Below are 15,316 nucleotides of genomic sequence, written 5' to 3' on the forward strand. Positions count from 1 at the left end.
AATCTGGAGCCATGACTTTGGCTTCTTAAGGTACCAGAGTACTCACAAGCTTAGGGACTTGGGCCATCAGAGGATCTACAAGTTACTCAGTATCTCCCTCAACAACCCCAGAGTCTACACTCTTCCTTCTGTGACTGAGGAGACTCACCCGTGCCACATTGCTGATTAGATAGATCCAGCTTTAATACTCAGATCTTCTGACTCCTATTCCAATACTAGTATCAAAGTAGTAGTCTTTTACCATTGCTAGAGGTATGTTCATAAAGAGGACTTAAGTCTCTTGGCTTTGTTAAGAAGCCACAAGAAGAATGAGTAGCGTGTTCTAAACAACAATTACCCAGGATTATGATCTATTGATACACATTGTACATAATGTAGGCATATCTTTCCCATGGTTTTTTTTTTTTCCCAGAGAATCTCCACTGCCTGTCTACAGCATAGAAGGCTGCTTAGATACCTAACAGATTGCATATTTTTCTCTGGTAATGAAGAGGCACATGGAGGACCATCCTGCCATTAGGAAAATTACCTTTGAATTCCACTAACGATACAATGCAAGATATTAAAATGCCTTCGTGCATGAACATATGTCACTGTCTTTGGGGAAACAACGTTTTTTTTTTTTTTTTCACTGAACATTTAAAATGCACAATGGCCCCAAATTGATGAACATATAACTGCTGGAAGTTTGCAAAAGTTTGGCCGAATGTAGTTCAGTGTGTGCATACGTGCGCTGGGGAGTAGAGCGTAGGTGTACATGCAGGAAAAGCTCCTTGAGTCAGTCAGAGCTATGTTTTAAGGGCTTGCTGGTGAGCATCTTCACTAACAAAGTGAGACAAGGTTGAGCCACAATTCCTGGCAATAAGAAAACAATAAGGAATGAGACACTGTGCCTCACACCTATAATCCCAGCAATTTGAGAGGCTGAGATGGGTGGATTGCTTGAGGCTAAGAATTTGAGGCCAACCTGGACAACACTGTGAGACCTTGTCTTTCCAAAAAAAAAAAAAAAGAAGAAGTGGTGTGTGTGCCTGTAGTCTCAGCTACTTGGGAGACTGAGGTGGGAGGACTGCTTAAGCCCAGGAGTTTGAGGCTACAGTGAGCTATGATCATGCCACTGCACTCCATCCTGGGTGACAGAGCAAGATTCTGTCTCTAAGAAGAGAGAGGAAGTCTCGTCAGATTTGCAATTCTTCCCCACTGTGTCAAACCACTGAATGAAAGAGTATTTGCCTTCCCCCAGCTCCGGGTGTAGACCCAGTCTTTATGAACCCAGCAAGTCTGAAAGGATTCCACTGCATGATCTCAGCGATGTGTACTAATTCACCTGTCTTTGGAATGTATTTGTCTTTTTTGTTTGCTTGCACACTCTGCCTGCCAGTTTCCTATCATCAGGGACGCAGGATGATCTCAGGGCAGACATATGCCACATAACATGCTCCAAAATATCGCTAGTGTTCTCTCCATTAACCATTGAAAACCCCATGTTGTGGAATCCTGTAGCCAGGAGGCAAAACTTGATTTAGCTTCTGAAGAGGAACATTTTCTTCTTCCAAGCCCGTGTTACAAGTGTTAGAAATTCTCTCATATTTAGGTGTAGTTTTCATTGGGATAGATTTTGCCTATGAATTCCTTCTTAGAATTCTGAAATTGCTCAGATTTGCCCAAATGACAGCCAGTTTCTCATTTCACTTTTGGGGGCTGTAGAATTTCCCAACATTGGGAATCTGTTTTAATCAAAGGATGCTTTGTGGAATCCCAAATGAGGAACAGCATGTTGCAGGAAGAAGAGAAGGATCCTGATGCCCTAATGGGACTGATTTTCCTTTTGTGGGGCAGGAAGATATATATTCGTTGGGTGCTTATAAAAGGTTAATTCCAAAGATTGTGTATGATTAAAGGACTGAAAGGCCCAATTAGCCTCATACTTCACTTAGATGAAAAACAAAAGCCTTTCTCTCCATTACCCTGTACGACCTATTCCCTGTGTCTGGTGCTGAGTGGACCTGGAATAATGGATAGCCCTCACTGTGTACCTAGAAGGGACTAGGGTGGTGATGAAGGGGTTCACACCGAAGATCTAAGTGCTAGCTGGGTACCTTTAACAGTACACTTGTAAACTATACAAGGAGAAGGATTGGGTAATATTCTAGTAAAAATAAGATAGAGAGGAATCCAATAGCTGATGCAATTTCAGGTATTTAAATATGTGATATTGTGAAATGAACTCTGGAATCCTCAGGGTTTATGGTTATTTCACAATTAAGCCTGAAGTGCTCCATTGTTTTGATTGACAACATATTGGTGCTCTTAAGAAAGTGATTTGGATTTTAATTTCAGGGCTATTAAGGGCCTTTACTTCTACTTCCTGTTAACTACAGATTTAATTAATACACTTGCAAGGCTGAAAAAGAGCAGAGAATAGAGGAGAGTCTGAAGGTATTTGGCCACATTGTGGAGGACTTTATATATTTTTTTTCTGCATCCATTTATCTTCCCATCTTGCTTCCTAACCTTTTCTAGTCTCCTAGGCTAAAATCACTCCATGTAGATTCGCTAAGGTCCAGGAAAGGGGAGCAAATTTGACAAGGGGATGCAACAGCTTTTATTCGAGGGGAGGCTAAAATGATAAGAGCACTCCAGGGCGGGAGACTCAACACTGAGAAGAGTCTTCTTTCTCATTGGGAATGGATGTGATGGACAGAAACATCCCAAACGAGCATATCTGAAGCAGAAGTCAGCCTGTGAACCTGAAAAGTGGTTACTTTAGGACAAATGTTAGGGAGTGTGATTCTACCCAGTGAACTAAAAGCACCCTTATTGTGACACGTGTGGTAGGAAAATATAAATGAGTTTAAAATAATGGTTAGTTAACCCATTAAGGGGTTTGAGGTGGCCCCATCCGGGGTATTTAGGGATTATCCTTTGAGGTCAATATAATTGTAAACAATCACTAGAGCCTTGTTACCATTCTCTCTGACCCTTGAGCAATTCCCAGATGGCAACTGCTGAACACCTACAGGAAGTTATCCTGGTGCTGAGATAAAATTTGCACAGGGACTCACTATTGGCCCCCAAAATGTGTTATTCAGAGATCCTTAGTCTAAAAGCACAAGTGGCCAGGTATGGTGACTCCTGTCTATAATCCCAATCCTTTGGGAGGCCAAGGGAGGAGGTTGGTTGAGGCTAAGAGTTTGAGACCAGCCTGGGAAGCAAAGCAAAACCCTGTCTCTCTAAAAATTTTTTAAATTAGCCAGGCATGGTGGTTCACACCTGGAGTCCCAGCTACTCAGGAGGTTGAGGCAGGAGGATTGCTTGAGCCCGGGAGGTCAAGACTACAGTGAGCTGTGATTGGGCCACTGCACTCCAGTCTGAGCAACAGAGCAAGACCTTACCTCTCAAAAACATTGATTAATTTAATTTAATTAACAGTAAAGAAAAGCATAAGTTAGACCAGGTGGAAAGAAGAAGACAGGCAGCCCTGGAGCAGAGCATGGCTCCTAGGCAAGCCTCCAACCTCTCTTTGGTACTAATTGCTGCAGAGTTCCCATTTTGAAGTTAAGCCTGTTAATCATGCAGATCAGGAAGGCTATCCAAAGTCAGAGGCAGCCTCATAGAACACTTTATAGCTAAATAAAAGAAGCTTAACTCACTTAATCCATTTTATTTAGAGGAAAATTTGCATCCACGCTGATAATTTATGTGCCAAGCTTCAACCCGATAAAAATAGTCAAGTTCAAGTAATTTAATCTTAGAAATACAGGGTTTGTAATAGAAATAGCACCATAGGCCGGGCGCGGTGGCTCAAGCCTGTAATCCCAGCACTTTGGGAGGCCGAGACGGGCGGATCACGAGGTCAGGAGATCGAGACCATCCTGGCTAACGGTGAAACCCCCGTCTCTACTAAAAAATACAAAAAAAACGAGCCGGGCGAGGTGGCGGGCGCCTGTGGTCCCAGCTCCTCGGGAGGCTGAGGCAGGAGAATGGCGTAAACTCAGGAGGCGGAGCTTGCAGTGAGCTGAGATCCGGCCACTGCACTCCAGCCCGGGCGACAGAGCGAGGCTCCGTCTCAAAAAAAAAAAAAAAAAAAAGAAATAGCACCATAATTGACACCTAATTGTAGGCAAACTAGTGGGCATAGATTTATTGAAGTTTACTAGGCATGATGTATAGTTTATCCAAAATGCTGTTGTTTTGGCATTTAGTTTTTCATGTTTGAAAATTCGTCTAGGCATCCAACACCAGGCAATCAACACTAATCCTATGAAACAGCTAAAAGAAGGGAAATGGGCAGTGCATTCTGCCCCACCCCCACCAACATGTCAGTTGCCTGCTTGTGACATCTTAGGTTTCAAAGGTACATTCAGATATCTGAAATTTGTGCAAGGCATATCTGACTGCTGGCTAACCAAAGCAGCTCACGTGCCAAAGGTTACAGTGTATGCATAATTTTTCCCTTCAGTTTTTAAGGAAAGTATTAATATTGCTGAGAAAGTCCAATTTTCTTTGCTGCTTCTTTGTTTGCTGTAAATAATGAGTGATTATGCAGACATGAAAGTCAATGGTGGCACAAGGTTCATTACCCTACTTTGCAGAGGGTGGCGAGGTCTGTTAACAGCAGGCTGCTGCAAAAGAGTTATTAAGGATGTGAAATCTCATTGGAATGTGTGCTTTCTATTTGAACAGATGACACCGTACATGAGTCAGCCGAGCCATCCCGCGGCGAGAACGCGGCACAAACACCAAGGATACCCAGCCGCCTTTTGGCAATCCTACTGTTCCTCCTGGCGATGCTTTTGACATTATAGCACAGTCTCCTCCCGTCACTTGTCACAGAAAACATCAGGGTCTTGGAACACCAGAGATCCACCTAACTGCTCATCCTAAGAAGGGACTTGTTATTGAGTTTTGGCAGATGTCAGATTTTTGTTTTCTTTCTTTCAGCCTGAATTCTAAGCAACAACTTGGGGCTGGGGGCCTAAACTTGTTCCTGCCTCCCTCACCCCACCCCACCCCCAGCCCTGGCCCCTGACTTCTCTCGCCCCTCCCAAATTAAATGGACTCCAGATGAAAATGCCAAATTGTCGTAGTGACACCCGTGGTTCGTCAGCTCCTGTGCATTCTCCTCTAAGAACTCACCTCCGTTAGCGCACTGTGTCAGCGGTCTATGGACAAGGAAGAGTAGTGGCAGATGCAGCCAGCGCTGGCTAGGCCCGGGAGGGTTTTGCTCTCCTATACAATATTTATGCCTTCTCATTCAGAACTGTAAGATGATCGCGCAGGGCATCATGTCACCATGTCAGGTCCAGAGGGGAGGTATTAAGAATAGATATAATATTACACCATTTCCTATAGGAGTGTATAAATGAACAGGCTTCTAAAAGGTTGAGACACTGGGTTTTTTTTTTAATATGACTGTCTTAAAGCATTCTTGACAGCAAAGCTTGTGCTCTCTAAAAGAAGCCTTTTTTTTTTTTCTAGGAGGCAGGTTGGGTGTGGAATGCTAATACAGAGCAGGTGTGAAAACAGAGAAAACTACAGGTTTGCTGGGGGTGTGTATGTGTGAGTGCCTCTAATTTTTTTGGTGACTGGGCAGTGCACACCAGATATTTTTTCTTTGAATACAGATCACCATGGTGCTACAACTTTTTTTTTTTTTTTTTAAAGAAACTCAAAGAGGCATTTTTATGAATAAAGTGACCTTCCCCAAGGCTGACAAGCCAGGGTTGATGAGTGCATAGTGGAATAGCTTTGGATTCTCCTCCGGGGGATGACGTATACCAAGGAGAGGACCACAGTGGCCAGAGGAGACATGATTTGGCTTTGCTGGAGCGCCAGTGTGCTGTGGCCTTTCCCCGCCTCCCACCCTAGTACCCACGTTTTGCTCCACACTCCATGACCGCAGGGGCTCGGACACAAACCCCTGTCACCAGGAGAGTCAGTCAGCATGACTTGGGAGGGCTAAAGGTAAATTTGGAAATAAAATTCCAAAGTTTGGAGTAAAAAAATTCAAGTGTTGATTTTACATTCTTTCCCTTTCTGGCACAGCCTAAAGCATAGGGGGAACATGTGTTTATCTGTGGGAGATAAACAAGATGGAGTCCCAAAGACTTTAACAAAATATTTTTTTAAAAATCCACTAGAATAGAAAATACATTATTTAGATATACTTTATGCTGAGAGTGAGTATATATGCTTGTCCTATTTAAACTTGTGAGAAAAACTGGTATCCCTTGATACATTTAGAAATATGGGGGCTATCTTGTTTCATTGTGGGGGTGGGGCAGAAGGAGAATAAATGCAGGATGACCCTGTTGAAGGAATCTTAGCATGGCCAACAGGGGACATTTCCAGTCAATTACCGGGAAATGCAAGCCTTGGGGTTTCTACTGGTGGTGGGGCTGTCATGAACTTTAAAATCCAAAGCCTAGACAGGGAAAAGTGTTAGACCAATGGAAAAGCAATCCAACCTTTTTTTTTTTTTTTTTTTTTTGCTATTGCACGACATGTCAACAGAAACCATGCCTTTCAAAGTAAGAAATGTGATGATCATGTTAAATGTGAAAAATTGAAAGCATTCCAGCAAAATAAGAATTTTTTATATCTTTGTTTTTTAAGATGTATATGTAAAGAAAAAAAAAGAGAAGGTCACGTTATGGACAGACTTCGTGAATGGGAATTTGCTTAGAATTGTGAGTAGTTCTGAATTAGAAAAGTATGTGAATGAAAGGCAGCTGTAAACGTATTGCACCCTGGAGAGTTGTACACATGTTGAAATGTAATCTGGGCTTACCTGATCCATTTGGAGTGGATGTCACTGCCGAATCTGTTCTCACATGGAACCATGTGCGTGGGGTTGCCAGCCTCACAGATACAATCAATCCTATTCCCCCCTGACATCAGGAACTCCTCTGGAGTGGCAGAGTCTTATCACAGAAGGCAGCCACCATTTCACCGAAACAAAAGTTCATGACATTCAATTCCTTTTTCCTTTAACTATTTATATACTCAGTACTCTCAGTAATATCCAGAAATACTTTTTTTTTAAATTAATAGTTACAGGCTTGTTGGTCCAGTGGGATTTGGGTAGGGGGAGAAAGATACCTTCTAAATGGATCAATACAACCAAAATAATACTGCATGTTCTCTAACCACAAGGAAATCAAATGATCCTGTAATGATTCCAGTTAGTCATAACTACATTAGCAGTGCTAAATTCATTTTAGAAATGGTGACTTCTGTGGTTTTCCTAGCATTTGTCTCTAACAAATGGGGAAATAATTACTCATGGCCCTCTCTGCCATTGTCTTTCATTTTTTCACAGTGAAATTCGACCCCTTTAGTTCACCATTCTGCCACTGCAAATGAAGTATAAAGAGAATAGGAAGACTATCCACACCAGTAGACAGTATGCTTCTCTACTTATAAGTGATGTAATCATAGCTAATGCACTTGCCATGGAGTTTTCAAGATGATTGGTGTCAGACAGTTTTCATTTTGTTTAAAAAGTGTTGGTGGCCTTTTGTGGTGTTGTTACAATCCTCTGGGGGCTTAGGAGGATGTTGATGCAACTTTGTAGATGCTTTTAATTTCAAAAACAACTCAAAAGTCTGAAGGGCAGTCATAGCTGCCACTCAGCCCCAGTTAGTCAAACCCCAGTGACCTTTGCCCCTGGTTGCCAAGGGCTTTGCAACATGAAGCAGGGAAATAAGGATCTGTCTGTTTAGTGGATACCGTGTATCCTTTAATAGACCAGGTAATAGTTCGTGTTAGTTTAGACTATTGTTTTGTACTGTACTTTCTTGGGTGGCAGAGGAAAGAAAAGTAAAACATTAAAAAAAAAACAAAAAAAACTGCGTTCTTTAAATTCTGTATTATTAGCAACCTCTGTTGTATATAGTGTTTGATAATAAAGTATTAATTTGATTCTTATGTCTTTTGTAAGTGAGAACAATAGACTTTCAGGATACAAAACATGCATTGAGGCTTTGAAACATCCAATGTGTACCGTGGCTGAAAACAAGAGTCACAAGTGGCCGAGACACTGCTCCATACAGGACTCGCGTGTGGTCATTGCCCACCCAATCTTATGACTCCATCATCTTGGGACCTGGAACAACGTGACTTTTTTGATCAATATTTTGTCCTCAGTGTTTTCAAGGTCTGATGTTGGAGCCCTGTGGCCCACCCTCCCTTCTCCACCAGCATGTTGGTTTGAAAAGGATAGGGAATTTAGAAACGGTTCTGTACTTTGGTTTGGTTTGGTTTTCTGTTTGTGATTGTTTTCATGGACTGTTTTATTTTTTCCCAGGAAGAGTCTTTATCAATATCATGTGCGGCTCGCTCATGGAAATGGTTGCAAACCAATCAGTGTAGGAAGGTTCAATGGGGCTGTTTCCCTCTCCGTGTTGTTGTGAAAGGAAGAGTCACACAGTACCTGTGGATTTTCAGGGACTCTGTTTTTCTCTGGTGCCTTAGCAACGGCAGCAGCCATTTGTATTAGTTTCAAATAATTAGAAAAACAGTTTTCAACTCCTCCTTTCCATTCATTGCTCTCAGAGTTGTGGTCACTGACTTTTCTTTTGAAAACCACCTCCACCAACACCCCCGTTTGCCTACACCACCCTCCTTTTACTTTATATGTTTATTTTATTTTTTTGTCTCTTGCCTTCCTCCCACATTTTATTTCCCTTCAGAGCCGTGAATGGTCAGGTCTGTGTCTGGTTTGGCATCACTGAGTTTTTCCCATGCATTGGCCCCAGGGCTGCTAGGATGTGAGACAAATCTCCCTACAATGGGCTTGCTCCCATTGTCTGTACAGTTTAATAGATGCTGGCATGTCGGAGGTTACCCATGAGTCAAAATCCGCTTTCCATGCTTACTCTTGACACCCCATTGAAGCCACTCATTGTGTGTGCGTCTGAGTGTGAAGTCCAGCTCCGTGTGGTCCTGTGCTTGTACTGCCCTGCTTTGCAGTTCCTTTGCACTTACTCATCGAGTGCTGTTTTGAAATGCTGACACTTATATAAACGTTAAAGAAAATGTAAAAAAAAAAAAAATACTCACACACACACAAACCCATACGATCTGTATTTGTATATACACGTGTCCGTACAAGTATACCTAAATAAAAATTAAAGATTTTCATCATTTTAATTGGATCCCTCCTTCTACTTCTTTGTTCCTTGAATGACGCCTTTATTTCAGGGGCTACTTGTACTCTGCTGATTTTTCAAAATCTTTGTGGACAGAAAAGATAATACAACATGCACAAGAGAAGGCCTGGGAAGCTCAAAGAATGCAGAGTTAGAAATGGCCAAGTATCTGGGTGCATTCCAGTTATTCTGATGAGAGAATAGTGAGATTTCAGCCTAGTCTCTGTATTTGAGCCTTAAAATAGGCACTATGACAAGCCCTGCATCCTAAAACGACTGTTAAATACAACAGGAACTAAATACAAATTATATTCTGTTACTTTGCACGTAGTTTTTTCACCCCGTCAAGAAAAAGACCAAATAAGCATTTTCCCAGCAAATACTGGAAGAAGAAAAGAAACAATAACAGTAATAATAATCACTTCAGTACTGCCCAAAGCCTCAATTCTCACAATCAAGGAAGAATTAACTTACTACCGTGTGACCTTAGGCAAGTCACACAATATCTTTGGGACTCAGTTTCCTTATTTGTAAATAACAAGGTTGTATAAGAGATTTGTTTGATTTTCTCAATTCTACCCTTTTGGGGCACTGCAAAGCCCATTTTACATCTATGTGATGTGAGTGTTTTTGTCTTTGATGATGACATTGCTATAAGCACAACTTGACAGATTCATCTGTAGAAGAAAAAAGCATCAAATATCTGATACAATAGACACCTAATGCATTTCAAGACTTGGCTTTAATTACCCCATGTTAACATTAAACTCATTGAAAGCTTTTTATTATACTTAATTATTTGACAGGGCACTAAACGAATTATAACTTACTGTAACCTTTTTTCGTTAATGAAGAATGACAGCTTTATAGAATGAGAAACAACTCACATTAAAAAATATGTACTGGACTACTTATATGACATTTTCAAACCAGAACAGCATTACGTTATCATTATCATCTTCACCATCATCATCAAAAGCATTTAAGTGATCATGACATTGTGCTCAGTGCTGTGCAAAATAATGTTTACAGTCTGTACTTCCAAAGCTTACAACATAAGGCAGACATTACGTGTAAGCATGACATGATAGTGATTTGTAGAGAAGAAATAAAATTCAAGCATTTATATTATACATATAATAGGAGAGGTAAATACTTTTTTTAAAAAACATGTGAATGGGAAAAAGTTTGGGATTATAGATTAGTAAAATTGAGTTAAAGGAAATTACATTTAAAATAGTCAAGATGGGGTTAGGGACTTCTTAGAAAATAGAGCACTTGAGTTAAAAGCATTGTAGGCTTTAAGAGAGTGGAGAAATGCATGGCGTAAATTTTCATGTTAGCCACAGAGGCTACTGTAAAAATGTGAAAACCCATAGCACCATTTGAAAATCACTGAAGCAAATTATGGGTGTGTTGGTCCAGAGAAATCACGCATTTCTTCCCCTGAGGAAGTAAGGGAAGTGAGGAGTAGATGACAATTTCAGATTCTGCTTTATAGAATAATCAGGTAGCTGCTCCTGAAACTGAGACTGTATCTACACCTAATTGTGAGATGTCTAGAACCTCATCGAGCGGGAAGGCTGGACACACACCCACACACAGATGAGGGAAATGGGATAAAATCCAGAAGATGCAAACTGTTGCACACTCTAATGGAAAGCTGACTGGACCAGAGATGGGACAATGAGCAGGGCTGCACGAACACACCTAATCTGGTAACAAAGCATTTGGAATGCTCAAGTAATCTAAGGTGTTACATAAAAAGAATCACAGGGAAAATGTTGGAATCTAGATGTCCATGCATGTGGTGACTAAAACACACATGTATGTACCTGAATGTCTTATAGGAATGTGTATAATCTAGGTGTCATTTTAAAAGTTCAGTATAATCCTGATGAATTGCTCACTGACCATTCTAACAGTTTCTTGAGAATTGTTTGCAAAACCATTTCTTAGAGATTGTTTGCAAAGATTAGTTTTGTATTCTGCTGGTAACTATCCTTCAGGAAAGCAGTGGCAAAAAATGCTATGAAAAGCATTATGATTTTTGCACATTCCCTTTGGAAAACAAGTATTTCTGAAAATCATTAGAAATAATTAATCGGCCATCAGTTTTTATTTTGATACATTCTGCTATATTAAGTCATTCAGTGGTTAAATACATATGAGGGTCTATTTTTAAAATGGAGTTGTAACTGCTGGACTCTGTGAGCAGTACATTTGTATCAATTGCACGTCTTTGTTTTATACAGATGATAAATGCGCAAGATTAAAAAAAAAAAGGAAATTGTATTGCCCAAGGAATTAGTCAAGGGCTTCACCAAGGGTTCATTTGGTTTGAGGGAGGTGATTAGCCAAGCCACTTTTTAAACAAATAGTATCTAATTAAAAACAGTGGGCTTGCTGAGAAATACAGCTTCCAGGTAAATTCCCTTTCCCCCTCCTCCTTTCCAAACAGAATGCAGTTTCTAAGCCCTTTTATACAGAGTTTCTGGAGCCACTCCTAGCACTGGAGAAAGGAAAAGGAGTAAAGGCCTCATGTTCAGCATATTCCAACATAATGACCCTTTCAACAATTTTCTTCAGAGATTGTCACACTCCCTTCCCAAGAGCCTCAGTACATGCTGAGAGTAAAACATGATTTCACTACTTTTCATTAAAAATGGCCCCGTCTTTCTCTCTAAGTGTCCCATGAGTTCTGCCATCTCACTCCCAGGATGGCATTAGTTGGTGTTCATGCTGATGACAGGTCAACAAGGCAGTGCTATCCACTTTAAATAAAAATAAGTTTCAGTTCCTCTTCTTGTCATCTGCTTTTCTGATCCAGGGTTTAATTCCTAAACATGTAGTTTTCTGTAATATTAATGAGAAAACCCTTTCTAGCTCCATAACCCTCATCATGACAGCCCTGGGAAGAAGAGGCCAGCACCAAGGCTACGGTAGGAACCTGGGAGGCCCTGACCGTTTAGGGTAAACGTACCTCGCTGAGGCTGTGAGTCTTTGTTAATTCAGAAGAATTCAATCTAGTGGGTGGCTCTCCAAGTCAATAACGCGCTTCAGAATACCCTGGATTTTAGTCATGATTATTCAAGCAAGAACTTTATGTCACTTGGTAACACATGGATGCTTGTAAATCTTGACAAGAAAACAAAGGGAGGGACGAAAAAAAGTCTTGAAGAGAGATTACAATGGGAAAATAGAACAAAATATTTTTGCATGCTGTTTTCTTACAAGTCTTCCTCCTTCTGTGCATAGTCAAACTTAATCTGTAAAAATTAGGAAGCCAGGTGCTCCCTCAGACCACATATACGATTTGAAATGCAGGTAGCCAAAGCCATTTTCTTTCCTTCATACCCATGAAACAAGACACTAAAATAAGAGAAAGAACATGTTTCCTCCCACATACATCCTAAAAGGCGCATTTTATCACCACCCTGGTATCCTCTCCATTTTGTGTTCAGAGCTTGTTCTTCTGGACCAAAAAATAACCAACCTGAAACAAAACAACCCCCGCTCTGCACCATGATTTGTGTAGCAGAGAGTATGGAACGAGTAACTCCTCTGAAATGTGTGCTCGGCTTTACTAAATCTGAACACATTTTCTTCAGTAGACAGAACAAGACGATCTGTGTCTTTTTTATTTTTTTCTTAAAGACAGTGTGCCAGCCAGAAAGCTGACTCCATTTATTTCTCCTGCAGGGAGCCAGCATGTTCCTTCTCTTGGAAGACGCAGGTACTTAAAATAGTAATAGGCTTTGTGGTTTATCGAGAGTATTTCATCCCAAGATCTTACAGGCATAAAGAATAAAACATAAACTAATGGCTCTTTCCAACAAGCTTGGGAAGAATTAACTGGAAAGGAGGATTGTCATCGTTTTTTCCTGGAGAAACGGGGAGAAGAAAGCAACTTAACTCAGGTAGCCCAGGGAAAGAACAAGAGTCAAGTTGATCAAGGATTTGAACAGAGGCCCCTGGTTGGTTACTCTTATTTCCTAAGAAGTTAAGAGCTCCAGTTGAAGGAAAAACAAATGATGTGTTATCCCTTTAGGAAGTTTCAAATGCAATGTAATTGGGAGAGGGGCACTAGGCAACTTCCAAATGTTTCTTGTGAGTCTCGTGGCTTTATCATAAAAGTGAACTTTTCAAATGTAACGGTCTTCTATAATTTCCTAAGGTGTCTTCCTCCTTCTGTGCATAGTCAAACTTAATCTGTAAAAATTAGGAAGAATTGAAAAGAACAATAATTCGTATTGTTACCTTTTTTTTTTTTTTTTTGAGACAGAGTCTCACTCTGTCACCAAGGCTGGAGTGCAGTGGCACCGTGTCAGCTCACTGCAACCTCCGTCTCCTGGGTTCAAGCCATTCTCCTGCCTCAGCCTCCCAAGTAGCTGGGACTACAGGCACCCGCCACCACGCCCGGGTAGTTTTTATATTTTTGGTAGAGATGGGGTTTCCCCATGTTGGCCAGGCTGGCCTCGAACTCCTGACCTCAGGCGATCCACCCACCTTGGCCTCCCAAAGTGCTGGGATTACAGGCGTGAGACACCACACCCGGCCACACTGTTACTTTTTAAGAGCAGTTTCCCCTGCTTCACATACATACAGTCACACACTTTTTAGTATTTTCTCTAATTTGATGAATCCACAGCCTTTTTCCCTTGGCATTGTCTGTGCGAAGCAGTGTGGTATTTGAAAGGACACTGAGGGTCACTTTAGGCACATTTAAACACCAGTGTGATAATACTTGAAGCCATAGGGCCAAAGTGTGGTGGTTAAAAGAAATCACACCAGGGGTGGCCAGCCGGGTACTGTGGTATTCACATATCTGACCACACTGTGAATTTCCCAAAGCCCCAGCAGGAAACAGAAAACCATCTACTCTGGCAGGGAACATCACTTGGCATTTTAGATCCTCGGTGTTTTCTCCTTGACTCAGCTGACTTTCGCACCTACAGGATTCTCCAATATTCGGAGGCAGGGCAGCCATCATTATGCCAATACTTGAGCCCCAAACTTTCTTAATGGGTCTAGCTGGTTAAATATGAGAGTGTGCAGACTCTGAGCAGGAGAACTAGGATATACCCCCATAAACATATACAATTATTGTTATTATTATGTATCAGAAAAAAAAAAAAAAAAGGACTAGGATCTGTACCTTTAAAGCTCTAACCCCAGTCTGGGCACTTGGATTCACAAAGATGACACAAAATCCTGTGGGTTTAGGGCTTCCTTAAATTCACTCTCTAGGCTTACCTTAGTCTGGACTGGATGTTAGCACAAATTACAAACCCTCAATTTACTACTAGTTCAGGTTTTGAGGTTACCACAAATTAGAATGCTCTGCATTCTCTGTGGGTCCTGTCCTTCTCTGGTCCCTGTCAGTATTCAACAAAGCAAGTTAATCTCCCTCGTAAGTGACAGCTCTGCCTCTTGTAACTGGCATGGAATCAATTTTTTTAACTTGATTTGAGAAGTGAGGAGAGTATCAAGAATTCAGTACTAGCTGATGGATTCATTAGCAAGCCGAATCAGTTTTAGCTGAAATCAGTTTGGCTGTCCTCATCTCTTAGTCCTGCTTTTTCCCCCTTCCTTTTATCATGGATTCTGCCCACAAGACTTATTACCTACTCTATCTACTGAGGATGCCAGGTTCCTTTGCTAAGCTGTTCACAGCAGACAAAAACACACCCTAGTGCTCTGATCCAAACTTTCACAACTCCATTGAGAGGAGAGAGAAAAAGTGGGTTCCACAGATATTGACTCCCCAGAATGCTCTGAGAAGCCAAAAAGATTACATAGAAGGAAGCAAAGTAATTGTCATCAGGACCCTTCATTATTGTACACAAGAGGTATACACAATCTTCCAGAAGCAGCCACCCAAACACAAGAGAGTTTTTCTTTCCAGAAATGTGGAAAGACCCTACACCGAAGGAATTGAGATTTAATTTTTAGTGGGAGATTTGCAAAAAGGAAGATTGATTTTGTAATCACTACAACATTTCCCCTGCTTCTAAACCCATCCTCTGCCCTGATCAAGTTTGTGAATGGACAGGCAGGAATAAGTGAAAATGATGACTATGTAATGGGAGCCAGTCCTGGTAGGGATAGGCCTTTGTCCAACACAAATCTGTTCTTGGTGCGGCGTGTCTACACTGCTC

General features: G+C 41.2%; 1 protein-coding gene across 2 annotated transcripts in view; it reads left to right on the plus strand.

The window, feature by feature from the left end:
* The window catches only part of EFNA5 (ephrin A5), a 295,100-nt gene extending 285,944 nt beyond the window's left edge, over positions 1 to 9,156 (plus strand). For both annotated transcript variants that reach the window (XM_033178971.1, XM_033178972.1), the window contains one exon: positions 4,687 to 9,156. In XM_033178971.1, the coding sequence (XP_033034862.1) occupies positions 4,687 to 4,808 (122 nt within the window). In that variant the 3' untranslated portion in view covers positions 4,809 to 9,156. The remainder of the gene's footprint in view (positions 1 to 4,686) is intronic.
* Positions 9,157 to 15,316: the final 6,160 nt, after the last annotated feature.

This window comes from Trachypithecus francoisi, unplaced genomic scaffold (assembly GCF_009764315.1).
Source record: "Trachypithecus francoisi isolate TF-2019V2 unplaced genomic scaffold, Tfra_2.0 Lachesis_group2, whole genome shotgun sequence".
NCBI lineage: Eukaryota > Metazoa > Chordata > Mammalia > Primates > Cercopithecidae > Trachypithecus > Trachypithecus francoisi.